At 41.4% G+C, this 20,040-nt stretch overlaps 1 protein-coding gene across 2 annotated transcripts in view; it reads right to left on the bottom strand.

The window, feature by feature from the left end:
- xpo6 (exportin 6) overlaps positions 1 to 20,040 on the bottom strand; it is a 105,572-nt gene that overhangs the window by 4,581 nt on the left and 80,951 nt on the right. The window contains exons 19-23 of one of the 2 annotated variants that reach the window (XM_048551933.2): positions 15,921 to 16,035; positions 15,456 to 15,627; positions 14,804 to 14,965; positions 14,095 to 14,193; positions 5,483 to 5,713 (exon numbers count right to left, since the gene is read on the bottom strand). In XM_048551933.2, coding sequence (XP_048407890.2) covers positions 5,483 to 5,713; positions 14,095 to 14,193; positions 14,804 to 14,965; positions 15,456 to 15,627; positions 15,921 to 16,035 — 779 coding nt within the window. The remainder of the gene's footprint in view (positions 1 to 5,482; positions 5,714 to 14,094; positions 14,194 to 14,803; positions 14,966 to 15,455; positions 15,628 to 15,920; positions 16,036 to 20,040) is intronic. The other variant, XM_048551934.2, reaches the window with a different exon arrangement.

The following is a 20,040-nucleotide window of genomic DNA, read 5'->3' as shown; positions in this document are numbered from 1 at the left end:
ATCATGTTAAGTGGGAGATTATAGACTCCTTGATCACAGTGGACATTCAAGATAAATAACATTAACTCCTTTACAAACTAAATTTACAGAGGTGCAGTTAAAATGTGTCATTCTGTTACAAAATCTTGTAGAATCAAAAAGTTTTTGAAAAAATTGGTTATAAATTTAAAAACCTGAGAAAAAGGGGTGATGAGTAATAAAGGTCAAAGATGTGGCCCTGGGAGCTCTCAACTGGTTCAGTGTGTGCTGGATAGTACCAAAGAACCAGAGATATCTAAACAGGAGACTCAAGCAGCCACGAAGTACATGCTAAACAGTGGAAACAATATACTAAAAATTAACCAAAGATCAGACTTGCAGCTGTCACATCTAGACCCAAAACGTCAGCTTTGGTGCTCGCCCTGTTGTGTTCATCCAGCTCTACACTTTGTTGTCTCACATTCAGACTTGAATGGTTGAGGACAATTAAACAAATAACACAAGGAGGGCTCACCAACATTCATATCCTCAACTACTGGAAGTTCCAGCATTTAAATGCAAATTTTAAAAATGACACATTTGCAACATCTTCAGCCAAATGATCCATCTCCTCATCCTCCTGTCAATCCCTGTATGAGACAGCATAATCAGATCACCTGAAACTTTCAGGCACAATGTGGTCAGCTATTACTGCTGGCAGAAAAGAAAAATCCAATAAAAAGACGCCAGTCCTAAGGTGAAGGTCGAGACTGGAGACTTCAAACAGCTCAACTCAAGCTTGTAATGAAATCCCACCTGACAATGGAGTTGGAGTTAGACAACAGTACAGTGCAAAATAAAGGGCAAGCCATCATTTGACAGATGTCTTTAAGTGTGGTTAAAACCTGACAGAGAAAGTTAAAAATGCCACTGAATGGACACAAAGTGAAGCTGATACATCAAGTGGAAAACCATGATACAAAGTAACATAATGGGCGCCACTAGGTCTGGCAACCATTCTGAAGGGCAAAACAAAATCTTAAGCAGGCCTTCTCTCTGGCAAGGAGGAAAACTAGCATGGATTCCCATTCTAAGGGAGCAGCTCTTCTAATCTGGGACAAAGCAAAGTCACTCCAATCTCTGGTCCAATGCTGCAGGAAAGTGGAACTGACCTGGAAAGGACACAGGGCAACAAAGAGTTCACCTGCAGTGACTGAATGTCTGGACCAAGACAAGGCATTTCAGACTTCCATGCATTAAGTAGTTAAGATATGGCAGCTACGGTTGCCAAGTGGTCTCACCCATGCCCTGAACAATTGTGTGCCAAGAGACATTTTTAACATGGAAATAATCAGCTGGTATGCTATCTTTTAACAAATTATTCTTAAATGTTAAAACTGAAACCTGTAATGGTGGAAAGCAAAGCAAAACGTGTCACTACAGTGATCTGCTGCGATGATCAGTACCAATATGGATGAAGCCAAAAAAGGTGCCTTGTCATAGGAAATCCCAAAAAGCTGTATTGCTTAGAGAGAATGTCAAGACTTTATGCATGTAGGAGGCAATAAATTTCCAAATGACTTCCCACTTTACTGATTTACAATTGTAAAATGGTGCAAAAAGCATAAAGAGGAGAAAGGAAAATCATTACAGACCACTATCCCACACATCTGAAATCACTGGCCTCAAGTGTCAAGTTGATGTCCTCATCTCCCAACATCATGGCCAAGCTCTAGCCAATATATCTGGAGGCAATTAGGAACCTCAAAATCAACTACTGAATTTTACCATTTCTGAAGAAGTGTTCAGACCAGAAATGCCAGCTTTCCTGCTCCTCTCATGCTGCTTGGCCTGCTGTGTTCATCCAGCTCTGCACCTAGTTATCTACTGATAATAGCTGATCTCTGATTGGTGGTGAGGGAAATTAGAAAGTGGAGATGGAAGCCACAGTCACCAACTGCTTTTGTCACCTTGATTTCAAAAAAGCTACAGCTGTACAAGATGCCAATAACAAAGGAACAGAGCATGATCATCTAACCCAATAACACGCTCTTCTCATTCAGTTGTGGAAAATGCAGAGCCACTGAAGCTTCCAAGGTGAACTTCACAAATGTTGCACAACACAACTGACAGATAAGGCAATCATAGATGTAATAAGTTCTTCAACTGAGGCAGCTGATAACCCTGAAGTATGCTGAATGCCTGACTGCATGCTCATCAGCTGAAGCTAGAGAAGACTGGAGGAGATGCTCCAGAATTTCACGCTGCAGCATTAAATATGGAAAACACATGTGAGTGTATTGATCAGACAGCAGATTTTAGCATGCTTAACCAAAGGCAGCACACCAAGCAGAAAAATCAGAATTTTGGGAGTAGATTTCCATGATTTTTCAGCGATCTTGTACAAGATCAGGCTATTGCTGGATGTGAAGAACTTAAAAATAAATTTTCAATTATTTACTGCATTTGTTTTGTATTTTTGAACATAAATGGAGGCAAAAGCAGCTTACACAGATGCCTCTTTAGGTACCTCAAAGCTTCACAGAACTCAAATGTCTGGGTGGGCTACCCTGCAATTTTGCTGTAGATGTCAGACTTCAGCTAATTCAATTCACTTCGTATGATACCGATGTCTGAATATACCATATACAGCAAGGGCAGTGAGCCCTAACAACTATGTCCCAGGTGTAGCACTGAAGACTTGTACTCCAGATCTAGCTGCTAGCCTGGCTAAATTTTTCTAGTGCAACTTCAATCCTAGCATTTACCTGGCAAAGTAAAATATTTCCCTAGAAGTGCTACCCACAAAAATCTAGATCAATCCAGTTGGCCAATTATTACACCATTAGTCTACTTTTGATTATCAGCAAAATGATGGAAAGAATCAGTGTTAAGGAGGTTTGCAGACACACAGTTTGGGTTTAGAGTTACTCTGTTCCAGGCCTCACTGCAGTCTTGTTCCAAAGGTGGACGGAATAGCTCAATTCCAGAGGTGAGTTGAGAGCCAACCCTCTTGACATTACAGTCTCTGAAATGCTAGATTAATATCAAGGAGCTCGAGGAAGATTGAAGTCCATGGGAACGATATAAAAAACTCTTCACTGGATGAAGTTATGCCTAGGGCAAAGGAAGACTGTGGTTGTTGGAAACCAACCATCTTGACTTCAGATGTAACTGGAGTTCTTCAGGATGACCTAGATCTAAACCATCTTCAGTTACTTATCCTTCCCCATTTGCTGACATTTGCACAATATTCAGTTCCATTTGCAATTCCTCAGATACTGAAGTTGTGCCCACTTACAGCAAGACCTTATCAACTCAATCTTTACTGTTGACAAGTGGCAAGTAATATTAGGATCATACAAATTTCAGCCAATAAGGGAGACACTAATTATCTTCCTTTGACCTTCTATGCCATTATCACAATCCTCAGTAATCAACGCACTGTGGGTTCCCTCTGACCAGGAATTCAACAAGACCGTACATATAAATATTGTGACTGTAGGAGCAGGGAATTCTACAGGAGGGTATCCACAGTGTACCAATAGGCTGGGGCAATCTCAAGAGGAGCTGTGCTGTGCAAAGGCACCATACAAAGAAATTAAAGAGAACAGTAGATTCGACATCACTCATGGCATTGCTAATCAGTGAATTGTTATCTATTCAACTAACTTGCAGCAACTCAGCTTTTCTGATAGCATCTTCCAAACCTGAAATGTCTCCAACTAGAATCAGAAGGGTAGCAAATGCATAGGAAAATCACTACCTGCAAGTTTCCATCCAATCCAAACATCATTAGCTTGGAAATGTAGTGTCAGTACTTCAGTTGTTGGGTTAAAACAGTGACCAGCACTGTTGTAATTCGTGACCAATTACAGGACGAGCAATAAATTTTCTAACCTTACTGATCAGGCTCACATTCCTTGAAAGATGAAATACAATACAGAAAGCAATGTAGTACTAGTGAACGAACAGCAATTTTGCTTTTGGGAAAGAAGATTGGAGACAGACTTCCTCAACTCAAATCTGAGGTTCTTGGCCAAATTGCTGACTTCCTCAAACTCCACTCATTAGTAATCCTAATCATAAAACAGAATGAAGCTAAATATCTGCTAAAGATCCCCAGAACTGCACAAGCTTGCCTTAGAGAATCAATTACGTGCACCCCATTACCAGCTCAGAATCAGAAGTGATTAGAGACCAATGACTGAGCCCAGCCAATTAAATCTCTTAAACTATCCATACAGACTTTATTCTGTAAAAAGATGGCCAAACATAGATTTAGCAGGACTAACTGAAGAATGGCAAAGAACTCACACAGAAACAGTTCATTAGCCCTAATGGTTCATGCACATGTTTATGCTTGAACCCTACTGCAATTCAGACCATCCCTCAACTCCTTCTAACCTCATGTAATTATCTGGTTTCAAGATGATTTCAGAAAAGGCAAGGTCTGGTTTTCAGAATAGTTTCTTCTTTGAGACACAAAGGACAGCGTCTTAAAAGAAGAAAACGTATGCAGTGGGCCTAAGTTAATAGATTCATTCAGTTCTAATGAAAGGAAGATAGCCACATACAAGGGACTGCTTAGAAAACAGGACCTGAAAAATCTCCAGCAAGAGGACTACACATTGCTCCAGTGTTTCGGGTTGGAATCAACGGCTTGCAAGTCAGGTCAAAGAAACAGTAATGGTATGACCAGACAAACTTAGAAGGTAAACAAACAACAGGCTGGAAGACAGCAGGCCAGGCAGCATCTGGAGGAAAGGTGCAGTCAACGTTTCTGGTATTATTTTTCAAGGAGGGTAATATGCAAAACATCGACAGCTCCATTCCTCCAGATGCTGCCTAGCCTGCCGTGTTCTTCCAGCCTCCTGTCTGTCTATCTTGGATCCCATCTACAGTTTTTGTCTCTAACAAACCATGAAGGACTGGCTTTATTGGTCAAAAGGGTGATCTGGATACTGATAATCCCTATGAAGTCAATTATGAACAATCAGCTGAATGAACAGAAAATGGCAATAGACTTGCTTGGTCTTTCAGGCATTGGAACTTTTCAAAAACAGCTGGTTTATAATTTGGTCATGATCATGTCAGTCTGTGATGAACTTTTCTGCCCATTGATTGAGTCTGCGACAGTTGTCTCCATACCTTCAATAGGGTTTCACTGCAAGTTGTATTAAAAAAGTAGCTCACTCAGCTCAATTTGGGCCCCTTCGACCTCAAGTACTTTATCTCAATACAACCACCTAGGCAGATTTTGCTTCAAATGAAACTACATTCATTCCTTAATGCAGTTGTGTCCTAAGGTTTTAGGAAATACACAAGCTGGAAAACACTCAGACCTTTAACCTTCTCTCCGCAGAACACTTACCATGCAGATAAGTCAGAGCGATTAAACACAGTATTCTACAAACAGCATTTATTAAGTAATTAGAAATCTTAGAAAGGGATCCTTTGGCTGTAGTACCCAGACAGAGTTACAGCCATATTATCAATACCCAGTTCTCTTCCGGTCACTAACCCTGTCCATTTTGAAATTCCTGCCAAGCACTGTTCTTTGATTGGAGTCAACACCATCACAACTGCCCAGGAACTGGGGTAAAAACACAGTGTAAAAGCTGTTGAAGTCCACCGAGGCCATATTATACACAGCGATGCCGATTTCCTCCTGTAGCAGGTCATGAGATTTGTGGACCAGCACCTGCAGCAGCACATTGATGAACTGAAACAGCATAGTCGTTCGGAAGATTTTCTGGGAGGAAAATAGTAACAATTCTTCAGTATTTGAGAATAACTTCTATAAATTCTGAAAGATCAGAAAGAGTCTGCTCAGCCCTTGGCTGCAAAAACTTTGCACACATCCTCACAGCAAACAACTAACCTTTCACGATCTCAGCATATCTCAAAATGCTTTACAGTCTATTGTTTAAAAGTGCAGTCATTACATTTTGTTGGGAGAGGCAGCAATTCATTTGCACATAGCAAAGTAATTACAGGACAATGCCATCCTGATCAAGGTTTCTCTTATAAAAGGGTTTTTTTTGTTTTAGGATTAGGCATTAGCCAGGATAAAAACAATGTTTCACCAATGCCTGAGCAGACTCCCTTAACTCTCCTTCAAAATTAATAATAGCATATTTTACACCTATTGAGAAGGCACAGGGCTAATTTAACGATGCATCTGAAAGATGGCACCTCTGATAGTGAAACACTTGCTCAGTTCTACACTAAATATTACCCTAGATTAGGTGTTCAGTTTTCCAGAACAGGAAGTGAATCTACAATCTAACTCAGAAGAGACGGCTAGCCACTAAACTACAGCAAGCCCGGTGCACCAATTGTAATATACTCAAAAATTTATATTCTGGATTATAAGATGCTGAGGTATTTCACCACTCACTTATTGACTTTACATTATCCAACTTCACTTTCTTTCAATTAAAAAAGCAATATTCACAATTTTACTGTTGTTTACATTTCTTAATCAAATTACTAGGTAATTTAATTTTTTTGATCTAAGAACAAAGCTGGAGCATATTTCAGGAGCAAGTGCACTGTATTTAAATTCAGTTAATTACATAATTCTGGAATAAAATGTTAGTATTAGTTATGGTGACTGTGAAGCCATTAGATTATTATAAAACTTCATTTGGTTCATCAAATCCTTAGGGAAGGAAATCTGCCATCCTTACTCACTCATTCACTAACTGAACCTGATCCAAAACCCCAACCTAGAGCAATGCAATTGACTCAACTGCCATTTCAAATAACCTATTAAGTCACTCTAGAACATAAAAGTAGTAGAGTGGCAGATGGAGTTCAAAATGAGTAAGTGTGAAGCTATCCATTTTGGAGCAAGAAATAATAGATCAGTGTACGTTCTCGATGGCAAGTTAAACACAGAGGCTATCCAAAGAAACTCGGGGACTCAAGTGTATAAATCATTAAAATGGTACAAGTAGGTGAAGAAAATAATTATGAAGGCCAATGGAATGCTGATCTTTATATCTAGAAGGCCAGAGTATAAAGTCCCAGAAGTTACACTGCAGCAGTACAAAACCCTAGTCAGACCCATCTCGGAATGCTGAGCAAATCTGGGCACGACAAAATGGGAAGGATGTATCAGCCTTGGATAAAGTACAACGTAGGTTTACGAGAATGATAACTTAAGGTTAACATGCAAGTTCAGTTGGCAGTCAGGAAGGAAAAAGCAATGTTAACATTCATTTCAAAAGAAAAAGAACAAGAGCAGGGACATGCTGCTGAGGCTGAATAAGGCTCTGGTCAGACCACATGTGGAATGTTATGAACAGTTTTGGTCCCGTAAGGGATGATGCACCTTGAAGGGCTCCACATTAAATTCACAAGAATGATCTGGGAATCAAGGGCTTGCCAGACAAGGAATAACTGAGGTCTCCAAGTGTGTACTTCGGAAGTAATTTGGGGGTTGGGGCAGCGATCTCGAAGCTTAAAATATGGATGCCTGGATACAGTGGATATATAGAAGATGCTTCCATTAATGGGAAGAGACTAGGACTCAAGCACACAGCCTCAGAGTGAAGGGTCAACCATTTAGAGCACAAGAATTTTTCCACCACAGGGTGGAGAATCTGTGGAACTTGCTGCCACAGAAGGTTGTAGAGGCCACCTTGCTGAGTCTCTCTAAACCAAAGACTGATACGTACTTGATTAGAAAAGGGATCAAGGATTACAAAGGAGAAGGCAGGAGAATGAGGTTGAGAAATATATTGGCTAAGATCAAGCACTTAAATGAACTCAATGGGCTGAATGCTCCCATTTCTTAAGATCTAAGTTTCAGGTGAATTTATATACATTAGGCATTTTTTTCCTCGAATTTAGAGTACAGTATGATCTGATCAATTATTAACAGACAAGGACAGGTTAGATAAACTATTTCTACCATTTTGGGGTTTCTAGAGCAAGGGGACATAATTAGGACCAGATCATTCAGGAGAGATGCTAGAAAACACTTCAGCACACTTGGGGTGGTAGGTGTTTGGAACTTTCTTCTACAATGGCAGTAGACAGTAGAACAACTGTTAGTTTTAAACTGAGGTAGATTAAACTTTTGTTGAGCAAAAGGTATTAAGGAATACGGGCCAAAGGCAAGTATTTGGAGTTAGGGTCTAAATCAGCCATGATCTCATGAATGGCTGATCAGGCTGAAGAGTCTGAATGGCCAACTCCTGCTCCAATGATCCTATAAAAGAACCCCTCAGAGCCTTGAACGTTTCAATAAAATCACCCCTCATTCTTCTAAATTCAAGTGAAAAAAAGGTCTGTTTAGCCATTCTTGATAAGTCAACCCCTTTATCTGAGGGATCAGCCTAGTGACTCACTCAAACTGCATCCAATTGCTGTGTTTTTTTTAAAAAAGAAAAGATGGGGATGCAGAACTGTACATAAACTCCCAAGATGTGGTCTCACCACTCTCTACAATAGTTAACAAGATTTCCCAGTTTTTAAACTCCAACCTCTCCTAGAAATTTGTCTTCACGTAACCATGTCAGATGGGTAACTAGCCTTCTGTAAATATAAACAAATCTCTGAAAACAGAAGAGAGGTCATAAAAAAACAGAGCGATCATGAATCACGAAGATTTGTCAGACATTACCATACTTCATTATCAACAGTTTTTAATTCCTTCCAATGCAATACAGTAACCTTCAATTGGAGTTGGGCGAAGTGAGTCATCCTGACATGAGTAATGCCAAGGGAATTGGTCAAGAGGGTTAGACAGGTGATAGCCATCCCTCTTCAAAGTGAGGTACAGTAATAGGAATAGGCAGAGAGAAGCAGCAGGGGGACAAGCCACATCATCTTGAGGGAAGACCATGAGTTCTCCTGCATCAAGTTGAGTAGAGTAAAGATCAAAGACAGTTGCCAACAATACTACAAAGAAAGACTGCAAGACATGGGTTGTGGGAATGCACTGCTTCTACTTAATTCTAAATAACAGTCTTAGATCAGTGAAGCATCTGCATCCAATACAGATTTGTACATTTCCTTTCTTTGCCTACTTAACTAACGTATTATTTAAACTGCTGCTTAATTCACACAACCAATTAGAAGTTGCTAAAAATTATCGACTACCCATATTAAGTAACTATGACAGTCAATCCCCTAAAATGTACACTTTTGAGCAATAAAAGCCCAAGTTCCATTTACCTTTGTAATTACTTCCAGGACCTGTGCATTAGCTTGTGTTTTGTGCTCAAGAACACCCAGAAACTTGTGCTGCACTTTTTTGGGAACCTCTCTCCATTTAAACAAGCTGCATTTGATTCTTCCTACCAAAGCCCAGGGCCTCTTTCTTTCCAACGTTAAACTCCATCTATCAGGTTTTTGCCCACTCACTCAACCCACCTTTATACTCAGATTCTTTAAAAGATAATAAGCTACAAATGCTCTGCTTGCATCCAGTGATTATAAAATTCAAATTAATCATTGTATAAAATACTTCCAGTTGCGATACAAACATTTTCAAGGATGTTGAGAGACTGGAAGGGTTGAGTTATAAGAGGAGACGGTGGATAGACTGGGACCTTTATCTCCCTTGAGTGTAGAAGGTTGAGGGGTGACCTTAGGTGGTTTTATGAAATCAAAAGGGGCATTGATAAGGTGAGTGGCCAAGGTCTTTTACCCAGGGTAGGGGAGCCTAAAACTAGGGGGCATCGGTTTAAGGTGAGGGGGCAAGTATGAGGGTTAACTTTCACACTGCAGGTGATTTGTATATGGAGTGGGCTGTCAGAGGGGGATACAATTACATTTAAAAGGCATTTGGACAGATGCATGGATAGGAAAGGTTGAGGAATATGGGCCAAATGCAGGAAAAATGAGACTACTTCAGTTTAGAAAAGGTGATCAACATGGATCAGATGGGCTGAAGAGCCAGTTTGTGTTGTATTACTGAATAAATGCTAAAAGGATATCTTGCTCAACAGTCTAGACTCAGTAATTAAACTGACAAATCTGATTGGAAAATGGCAATTGTCTGTTAAAAGCACAGAAATGGGACCTCAATCTAACACTCAAAACTTATCATTGTACCAAATATGCCAACAGCAAAGACACAGGGTTTTATCAGTCTCAATGGGGAAATGATAGCCTAGGGGTATTACTGATGGACTATTAATCCAGAGACCCAGATAACATTCTGGAGACCTGGGTTCAAATCCCACCACCTGCCATGGTGGCATGTGAATTCAATAAAATACCTTGAATTAAGAATCTAGCGACGATGAACTCATTGTCAGTTGTCAGAATAACTGATCTAGTTCACTAAATGTCCTTTAGGGAAGGAAACTACCGTTATCTGGTCTGGCCAACATGTGACTCCAGACCCACAGCAATGTAGTTCATTCTGAATTGCCCTCTGGGTAATTAGGGATGGACAAATGAATAAACTAAAAATTCATCTGAGCTGATCAAAGGGGTATCTGGCAGGTCTCCTTTACTACACAATCTCTTCAAATGGACAGCTCTCAGCAGTAACTTGATTCACACAAGAGGACAGTTGGTAGTTTTGAATAACAACTCTGCCTGGTCCAATAATAAGCCACAGACCAGCAAATTCTCTGCTTCAATCTGTTTTGTGCTGATTTGTCAAATTTCAGATCAGGCTTTTTCTGGAAAAGTTCAACTTGCCTCAAAGATTTGGATATGGTGAAGAAGAAAATTTCAAAATAAAGGACTCCTGCATGACTAGGAAGTATTTATATTTTCTAAATCAACCTGTTCAGAGCTATTTTCACACCCGAGAAGCAGGCAGGACCGGAACCTGGTTCTCCTGGCCCAGCGGTAGGGTCATCATAGAATCTCCACAGCATGGAAGCAGCCCATTTGGACAATCAAGTCCAGACCAACAGTGATCCAATCTTTACTATGCAGGTTAGGTGCTGCAAGACTGGAGGAATGCAAGTGTGGTCTTTTTTAAAAAAACGTACAAACCAAATGCAAACAAACTCATATTCCGCTTGGGAACCCTGCAACCCAATGGTATCAATATGGACTTGACAAGCTTCAGAATCTCCCCTTCCCCCACTGCATCCAAAACCAGCTCAGCTTGTCTCCACTTCCCTAACCCGTTCCTCCTCTCACTCATCCCTTCCTCCCACCTCAAGCCACACCTCCATTTCCTACCTACACCTCATCCTACCTCCTTGACCTGTCCGTCTTCCCTGGACTGACCTATCCCCTCCCTACCTCCCCACCTATCATCTTTTCTCTCCATCTTCGGTCTGCCTCCCCCTCTCTCCCTATTTATTCCAGTTCCCTCTCCCCATCCCCCTCTCTGATGAAGGGTCTAGGCCCGAAACGTCAGCTTTTGTGCTCCTGAGATGCTGCTTGGCCTGTGTTCATCCAGCTCCACACCTTGTTATCTTGCAAACAATTCCAGGCCAGTTTTCATACTTCAGTGGTAAACAAATTGTTAGAATCAATCCTGAGAGATTGAATAAATATCACTTGTAAAGGCATAGACTAGTCAGCATAATTTTGTTGAGGTAAGGTCACATTACAAATTTGACTGAATTAGAGGAAGTGACAAAGAGGTTTGTGGAGGGTAATACAGTCTCTGCTTTCCACGTAGATTTTGGCTAGGTTGCACATGGCACACTGGTCCAATAAAGGTAAGAGACCATAAGATAAAGGGTAATGTATCAGACTGGATCCAAAGTTAGCTTAGTGATAGGAAACAAAGGGTAATTTTCGATAGCTGCACTTGCAAGTGGAAATCAGTTACAAATGGTGTCCCACAAGGCTCAGTGTGGGACCCCTGCTATTGGTTTTCAACATTAAAATGATTTGAACTTGAATGCAGGGACCACAATTGGAAATCTGCAGATGACAAAATTTGACCATGTAGTGTACACTGTAGAAGATAGCTGTAAGCTCCAAAATCATATAGATGCATTGAAGTGGCAGGGCTGATGGACTTCAACTCTAATACATGTGAGGCAATGCATTTAGAGAAGTCGAAAATTTAAAAAAGGGAATATACAATGAGAATATACTGAGATTCAGATGAAGTGAGATCTTAGAGTCCAAGTGGATAGGTACCTAAAGGTAGCAGTACAGTTAGATAAAGGTTGTAAAGGAGGCATGCGGAATGCTCTTTCACTGGTACAGGTATAGAATACAAAAGCAGAGAATATTATGAAGAATCTGTGCAAGACACCAATGAGGCCACAATTGAAATACTGTGTACAGTTCTGGTCAATACATTACAGAAAGGACGCAATTGCTTTAGAGGCTGTGCACTGAAGATTTCCTATAATGTTGCCAGGGCTGCAGAACTGTAGCCAAGAGGAGATTTGGGAGAGGCTGGGGTTGTTTTTCCACGGAACAGAGAAGGCTGAGGCATGACATTGAGATATGCAAAATTGAGAGGACGGAGAGAGACAGGAGGAACCAGTTTTCCTTGGCAGAGAGTTCAAAAACCAAGATCTTAAATTCCAGGCAAGTGGCAGTAGGATTAGCGGGAACATGAGGAAAGCCTTTTTTTAGAAAAGACATACAGCGTGGTGGGTATCTATAATTCGCCGCCTGAGTTGACAGTGGAGGCAGAGACCCTAAACTCAAAGTTTTAAGTGCTTCAAACTGCAAGGCTATGGGCCATGTGCAGGAAGAGGAGATTATAAAAGGACACCTGTCTTTGGGTTGGCATGGACAAGATTGGCCAAATAGCCCCCTTCTGTGCTGCATCATTTCAATGGTTTTAACTGCATCACCAGCAAGATTCAACATGACTGACTTTAGGACAGACATTTAACGTCACCTCAATTAGAGAGTTATAAAGCCATCGAGCTGTACAGCATGGTAACAGACCCTGCGATCTAATTTGTCCATACCAACCAGATACCCCAAGTTAATCCAGTCTCATTTGCCAGCATTTGGATCCATATTCCTCTTAGCCCTTCCTATTCATATAACCATCCAGATGCCGTTTAAGTGTTATAATTGTCCCAGCCTCAACCACTTCCGCTGTAGCTCATTCCAAACAACTGCCACACTCTCACCTTAAACCTATGCCCAGAGGGTGGTGCTTGTGTGGAATGAGCTACCAGAAGAATTGGGTGGAGGCTGGTACAATTATAACATTTAAAAGGCATCTGGATGGGTCTATGAATAGGAAGGGTTTAGAGGAATATAGAGCCAAATGAAGCTAGATTAACTTGGCATCTGATCGGCATGGACAAGTTGGACCAAAGGGTCCGTTTCCAAGCTCTATGACTCTAAGTTAAAAAACGTCCATGCCCTAACATTAGTTTTGGACTCCCACCCTGAGGAAAAGACCTTAGCTATTCACCCTGTCTATGCCCTTCATGATTTTGTAAACCTCTAAAAGGTCACCCCTCAGCCTCCGATGCTCCTGAGGAAATAGCCCCAGCCTATTCAGCCTCTCCCTATGGCTCAAACTCTCCAAACCCTGGTAACAGTCTTGTAATTTTTTTCTGAACCATTTCAGGTTTCACAACATCCTGCCTATAGCAGGGACACCAGAATTGCACGGTATTCCAAAAGTGGCCTAACCAATGTCCTGTTCAGCCTCAACATGACTTCCCAACTCTTCTACTCAATGCATTGACTGATAAAGGCAAGCATACTGTGCGCCTTCTTCACTATCCTGTCTACCTGCGACTCTACTTTCGAGTAATTATGAACCTGCACTCTAAAGGTCTTTGTTAAACACGCCCCAGGACCTTACCATTAAATGATAAAAGCAGTTCTTAAAGTAGAATTCTGTGGATTTTCAAGCAACCTGCAAAGCCACGCAAGTTGATCTTTTACAATAATCCAAGTTTTAGTCATTATACTGTTTGTCATAGCAGACCCTAGTATGGATTTTTCTTCAACAGCCTAAGACACCCATTACTCTCTGGATATTCCTTATTCAAGGAAAATGTCTAAATGTAGACTGTGTCCTGGTTTGGAGAGTCTTCATAAGACAAATAGAACTGAGTTTTTATACTTGATGATCAACAAGTTTAGCAACAGGGAAAGAAGGCTTATTTCTAACATGATGCAGAACCTAGCTTAAGATAGGATATCACTTTCAGAGTGCAGGAACCTGTCCTAAACCTACTGCAGATGTAAGTGAATCAGACTCACCTTATGATACAACTTATGCTTGGTGTTGAGTGTCTCCAAATAAAACAAGTTCTGTTTAAAAATCTGAATGTCTGGCTGCAAAAAGGACTGACCAAAAGCCTGGCAAAAGAACAGGAAGATGCAGTGTGCTTGAATAGCATTTTACCATCAAAATTTTCCACAAAAGAAGCATAATCTTTATGTATAGCGTCTCACGATAGCCATTTCATTTACAGCAACACCACAGAACAGATATACTGGCCATAGAAGGTCCCAATGCAGAGTTAACAGCAGCTCTGGCCATCATACTGTGTAAAGGGAAGAAATGGCCCACTTGTATATAGCACCCATCTCATCCCCAGGACACCCAAGAGGTTTTACAGCCAAAGCAGCTCTTTATAATTGGAGACTGCACTCCTGGAAACAGCCATCAAGTTGCAAACAAAGATTCCTCAAACATAAATAAACAGTTAATTTTAATGACAGAGGGATAAATATTGGCCAACAGACTGTGAACTCAGTATGACTCCTGGGAAAATTATGCAGGATATTTTATCGTCACCCAGTGGTTTAGTTTCATACCTTGTCCGAAAGGCATTTCTCTGACTGAGCTGATCATTCTCACTCCTGTAGTGAGGAAACAAACGTTTCCCAATCCTGAATGTACTAGCGACAGGACAGTCTGCGAGAACATGACAACAAACAAAACACGCAAAAGAACCAGAATTACCTGCATTGTAGAAGCAAACTGGGCCTCATTCTCCATTGGCTCCTCAGCTGTTCCACGCTGAACACTAGCCAATACAGAAGATTTGAAGAAAAATCGCCAGTTATTGTGCAGGATCTGGTAAAGTAGCTCAAACAACTCCATCTTCACATCTGGCGAGGCTCGCTGGAGAGCAAGAAAGGAGCATGAGAAGCAAACTAGCAGAAAACAATCTAATCTAAAATGATTTGTAATCTGGACTTAATGAATAGGACTCATGTCCTACTAAATTCTCTAGTATCAAGTAAGACATTGGCAGAATGCAAGGGGTTAGACAAGAAATACAAGGCAGCACAAGAATAACAGAGTAAAAGGACATGGTTCCTTGAACCTGCTCCACCTTTCAATTCAATAGTTAAACTTTCACATCAACACCACTGCCTCACACTATATCTCCATTTCTTTAGTACCCAAGATCTATTCAATAGTTTGGCATAATTTCAGGAATTGTGCATACAGTGCTTTACAGCAGACAATACAAAAATAAAAGTTATACTGACATTAAATGGCTACAGAGAACATATCAACATGGTTACCTTCACTGCCGATACGCCAACAAAAAAATCTTAAGTTGTACCGTACCAACACTGGAGATACAACGGTGTCTCAGCTTTACCTCGGCAATGATTGGGTAGACCTGCTCCATACACAAGGAGATGATGCTGGGGAGGAATGGTTTGAATGCCTGCCCAGGCTCCTGGACCACCACCTGCAGGATCTTCAAGAACTTTTCCACTACACGGCAACCACCACTACCCTCCTCCAGGATACTCTCTGCCAACTGCTCCCTGCATAGGCGGGAAAAATACAGAATGATGTTGGGCACTTAGTTAAGTCTTTCAAGTGTAATTAAGTACAGGAGGATTCTTCACCACCAAACTCCCATCCCCATGATGAGTATGAAGAGCAGCCACTTTCCTAGTGATGCCAGGATAACAGCATCTCCACATTCCAAGCAACATCCAAAGAGCAAAGCTCTGACTATCCACATGCCTTCTCCCAGCCTGGAGAAAATGAAGCTCTTCTCCTGGTGACAACTGGGCAGGGCTCAATTCCCCCTCCCCCAACAAAGCAGAATTACCTGGTAAACATGTTTAGGAAAGTTTGGATAATCTGTTCTGCAAAGGGAACACCCATCTGCACCCTGAGGCCTTGAAACAAAGTAAGGAAGAAGCTGAGCATCTCATCTGTAACGCCTGAAAGAAAGGAAGAAATCTATATTGAACTTTAAGGGGCAACAGTTCCTAAGTGTACACAATCCATTAGCTACATGTCAAGCAATAACTCAATGAATATGCATCAAGCAACAGGGTGTATGATGGTACAAGGAGAAACCAGCACAAATTCTAAACAAATATTGTGAGCAAGATGCCATCAGCTCTAGATTTGAGATACTGGTAAGTGGACTTAACACAGTGGTGTTGGTCTTGTTGCCCATTACCATTTTAAGTCCAGGGCCAAGTGATGTAAAGAAAAGCTTCCCAGTTTCTGGATACAAACTTTGCCAACTCGATATTTTTAATAAGGAGTCTGGTTAAAACATCAGTTTTCATCAGAAATCTCAAGTGTATAAAGTGAACTTTAATTACTTATTTACAAAGCACAAACTAGCAACCCAAAAGCAGTGAGTTTTCATATCAATCCCTTCCTCCCAAGGAAATCACTTCTAAGCAGTTCAGCATGGAGGTCAGAGGGTACAAGCCCCAATATCTGTTCAAGAGGTCTGGTCATATAAAAATCAGCCAGTTGAGATTGTGCCTCAGCAGAAATGGATAACAAATCAGATAGGAACTGGCTTCTATTTAAGTGCTGAGGAGAATCTTTTCTTTAAGTACTTCAGTTTACTGACTCAAGTATCCAGTGACACTTCAAATGGGAAGATCAAATCACAGGGCACACAATGATTTCCTATTCCTAACTCTATCACCCATTTTCTAATCCAAAAGTAATCAATTTGACACCAAAGCAGGCTCACAACACACAATGCAGATGGTGAATTAGTTGCAAGAGCCCTAAAACCACCCAGGAAAATTCCATCACAGGTCAGAGAAAAGTGATTCTCCTTTCTGGAATGTCAGAATCTAACTGCTCGTCCTCCAATCATAAGCTGATTGTTTTTTGTGCTTATTGTTGGGAGGCTCAGCAAAGAGCCTGCATTAAGTTTTTTTTTGGGGGAGACGGGGTGCAGCTGTGTGGAGAAGACAGATGCACATGTAATTATTTAACAGATCTCCCAGCCTGTGGAAAATGCTTACATTGATGATTTTGCACACATAGGTGTGTGTTTCTTTTTTTAAAAAATGCATCATTTGTTGCTAACTTGTACTTTCGATCACATCAATTTGAAATATAGTGGAACCCTGAAATTAATGCTCCTCTTATGTACAATAACAATGTTTAGTGGAGTGATTGTTTTTGAGGAAGTTGTTATATTCTGAGATAATGAAAATGAGAGGCTGGATGAACACAGCAGGCCCAGCAGCATCTCAGGAGCACAAAAGCTGACGTTTCGGGCCTAGACCCTTCAGAGAGGGGGATGGGGTGAGGGTTCTGGAATAAATAGGGAGAGAGGGGGAGGCGGACTGAAGGTGGAGAGAAAAGAAGATAGGTGGAAAGGAGAGTATAGGTGGGGAGGTACGGAGGGGATAGGTCAGTCCAGGAAAGACGGACAGGTCAAGGAGGTGGGATGAGGTTAGTAGGTAGGAGATGGAGGTGTGGCTTGGGGTGGGAGGAAGGGATGGGTGAGAGGAAGAACAGGTTAGGGAGGCAGAGACAGGTCGGACTGGTTTTGGGATGCCGTGGGTGGAGGGGAAGAGCTGGGCTGGTTGTGTGGTGCAGTGGGGGGGAGGGGACAAACTGGGCTGGTTTTGGGATGCAGTGGGGGAAAAGGGGAGATTTTGAAGCTGGTGAAGTCCACATTGATACCATTGGGCTGCAGGGTTCCCAAGCGGAATATGAGTTGCTGTTCCTGCAACCTTCGGGTGGCATCATTATGGCACTGCAGGAGGCCCACGATGGACATGTCATCTAAAGAATGGGAGGGGGAGTGGAAGTGGTTTGCGACTGGGAGGTGCAGTTGTTTATTGCGAACCGAGCCGAGGTGTTCTGCCAAGCGGTCCCCAAGCCTCCGCTTGGTTCTTTTCTTTTCTCTCCATCTTCGGTCCGCCTTCCCGTCTCTCCCTATTTATTCCAGAACCCTCACCCCATCCCCCTCTCTGATGAAGGGTCTAGGCCCGAAACGTCAGCTTTTGTGCTCCCGAGATGCTGCTGGGCCTGCTGTGTTCATCCAGCCTCACATTTCATTATCTTGGATTCTCCAGCATCTGCAGTTCCCATTGTCACTCAGTTATATTCTTCTGATTAGGTTTCAGTGCCAGCCCAAATATTTCATACACCAACACAAAACAGTCATAACTTTGACTGTGGGATAGTAGGAAGTGCAGATGCTGGAGAATCCGAGATAACAAGGCGTAGAGCTGGATGAACACACCAGGAAGGCTGATATTTCGGGCCTAGACCCAAAACGTCAGCCTTACTTTGACTGTATTATCTGATTAAGGATAGAGAGAATGAAAAGGTAGCCCCCAAAAATCAAAATGATAGTTCGGAAGAAAATTGTACTGCAACCACTGGTTCTTACTATCACACTTATTGTAACGAATTTCATTTGTTGATACAGGAACGAAATTGTACTGCAACCACTGGTTCTTACTATCACACTTATTGTAACGAATTTCATTTGTTGATACAGGAACGAAGTAGTTGAATATTCAGATATTGCAGGTTCCTAACCTCAAATTCAATCTGCATGATAGAATATAAATTCTTACAGATCTCACAGCTAAATTAAGTTAAATAAATAAGCAAAGCATGACTCCAAGATGAATTTATGTTTAAACCCATTAGATTTATTAATGGCTGTTGCCGATTCAACTTATAAAGGACTGTGACATACAACGAAAAACAACTGAGAGCTACATAGAGAAAGAATTGTTAACAAAAATCAGTATTTGAAACGTTCACTGTATGCTTTGGAAGTAACCTAACACCAAAGCCAAGCATTGTAAACAACTGTTTGAACAATGCCATACTAGAAGTTTGAGTTGCAATGATCAAGGTGGGGGGGGTGTACGGATGTAACTTTTGCAGGGAACAAGTTAACTGATCTGTGAGCTAGTTACTAATGATGGAGACCTTTTGATTGTGCCTGTGTGCAAGGAAGGCAGGGCGTGGGGAGCAGAGAGGGAGTTGTTTATTTCTTGCCAACTCAGAAGCAGCATCTACATTCTGTGTAGTCAAAACTAAATTTTAAAGATAAGGAAGCCACCATATCTTTCCTGCAAGTGGTGATTTTCCACTGGCAAGTCAAAAACTCCACCTAGTGTCTCTTAGCAACCAGTGAGAACATCTGCAGAAAGACTGAAGCAACATGCTCACTAAAAGAGTCACCAGGTCAATCATAATAAAGTGCAGAAATGGGTCTTTTGGCCCATCAAGTCTGCTCCACCATTTGATTGTGGCTCATATTTCTTAACCCATTCTCCAGCCTTCTCACCACAGTACTTGATCCCCTTACTACTCAAAAACCTCTCTGCATCTTAAACACACTCAATTACTGGACCTCCACAGCCCTCTGTAGCAATAAGCTTCACAGATCCAGCACACTCTGGGTGAAGAAATTCATGTCAATTCCAAAAGGTCAGCCCTTCAACTCAATCTGTGTTCTCAGGTCCTATTGTCTATTAGTAGAAACACCATCTCCACATCCATTCCATCCAAACATCTCAATAATCTGCCAATTTCAAATCAGATCCACCCTCATATTTTAAACTTCATTGATTTATGGAACCAGGAACCTCAACCACTCAAGACAAGTCACTCATTTCCTATGTCATTGTGAATCTCTTTGGACCCCCTCCCACACTAACACATCCATCCTGAGATATAGGGCACAAGACTTCAGTATTGAAAATGCAGTCTGAGCATAACTTTATACAGCCTCAGAATTACATGCCTGCTCTTGTACTCTAGCCCTCTCAAAATGAATGCCAACTTAGCATTTGCCTTCCCAAACTGCCATGAGCCTGCAGACTAATCATGAGAACCACGAACTAGGATGCCTTTGTGCTTCAAATTATAGAAACCTACCCCCATTTAGAAAATAGTCTATGCCTCTATTCTTTCTACCAAAGTGCATAACC

This window comes from Stegostoma tigrinum, chromosome 23 (genome assembly GCF_030684315.1).
Source record: "Stegostoma tigrinum isolate sSteTig4 chromosome 23, sSteTig4.hap1, whole genome shotgun sequence".
Taxonomy (NCBI): domain Eukaryota; kingdom Metazoa; phylum Chordata; class Chondrichthyes; order Orectolobiformes; family Stegostomatidae; genus Stegostoma; species Stegostoma tigrinum.
The sequence above is the reverse complement of the archived record's forward strand: the minus strand, read 5'-3'. Positions and strand labels throughout refer to the sequence as shown.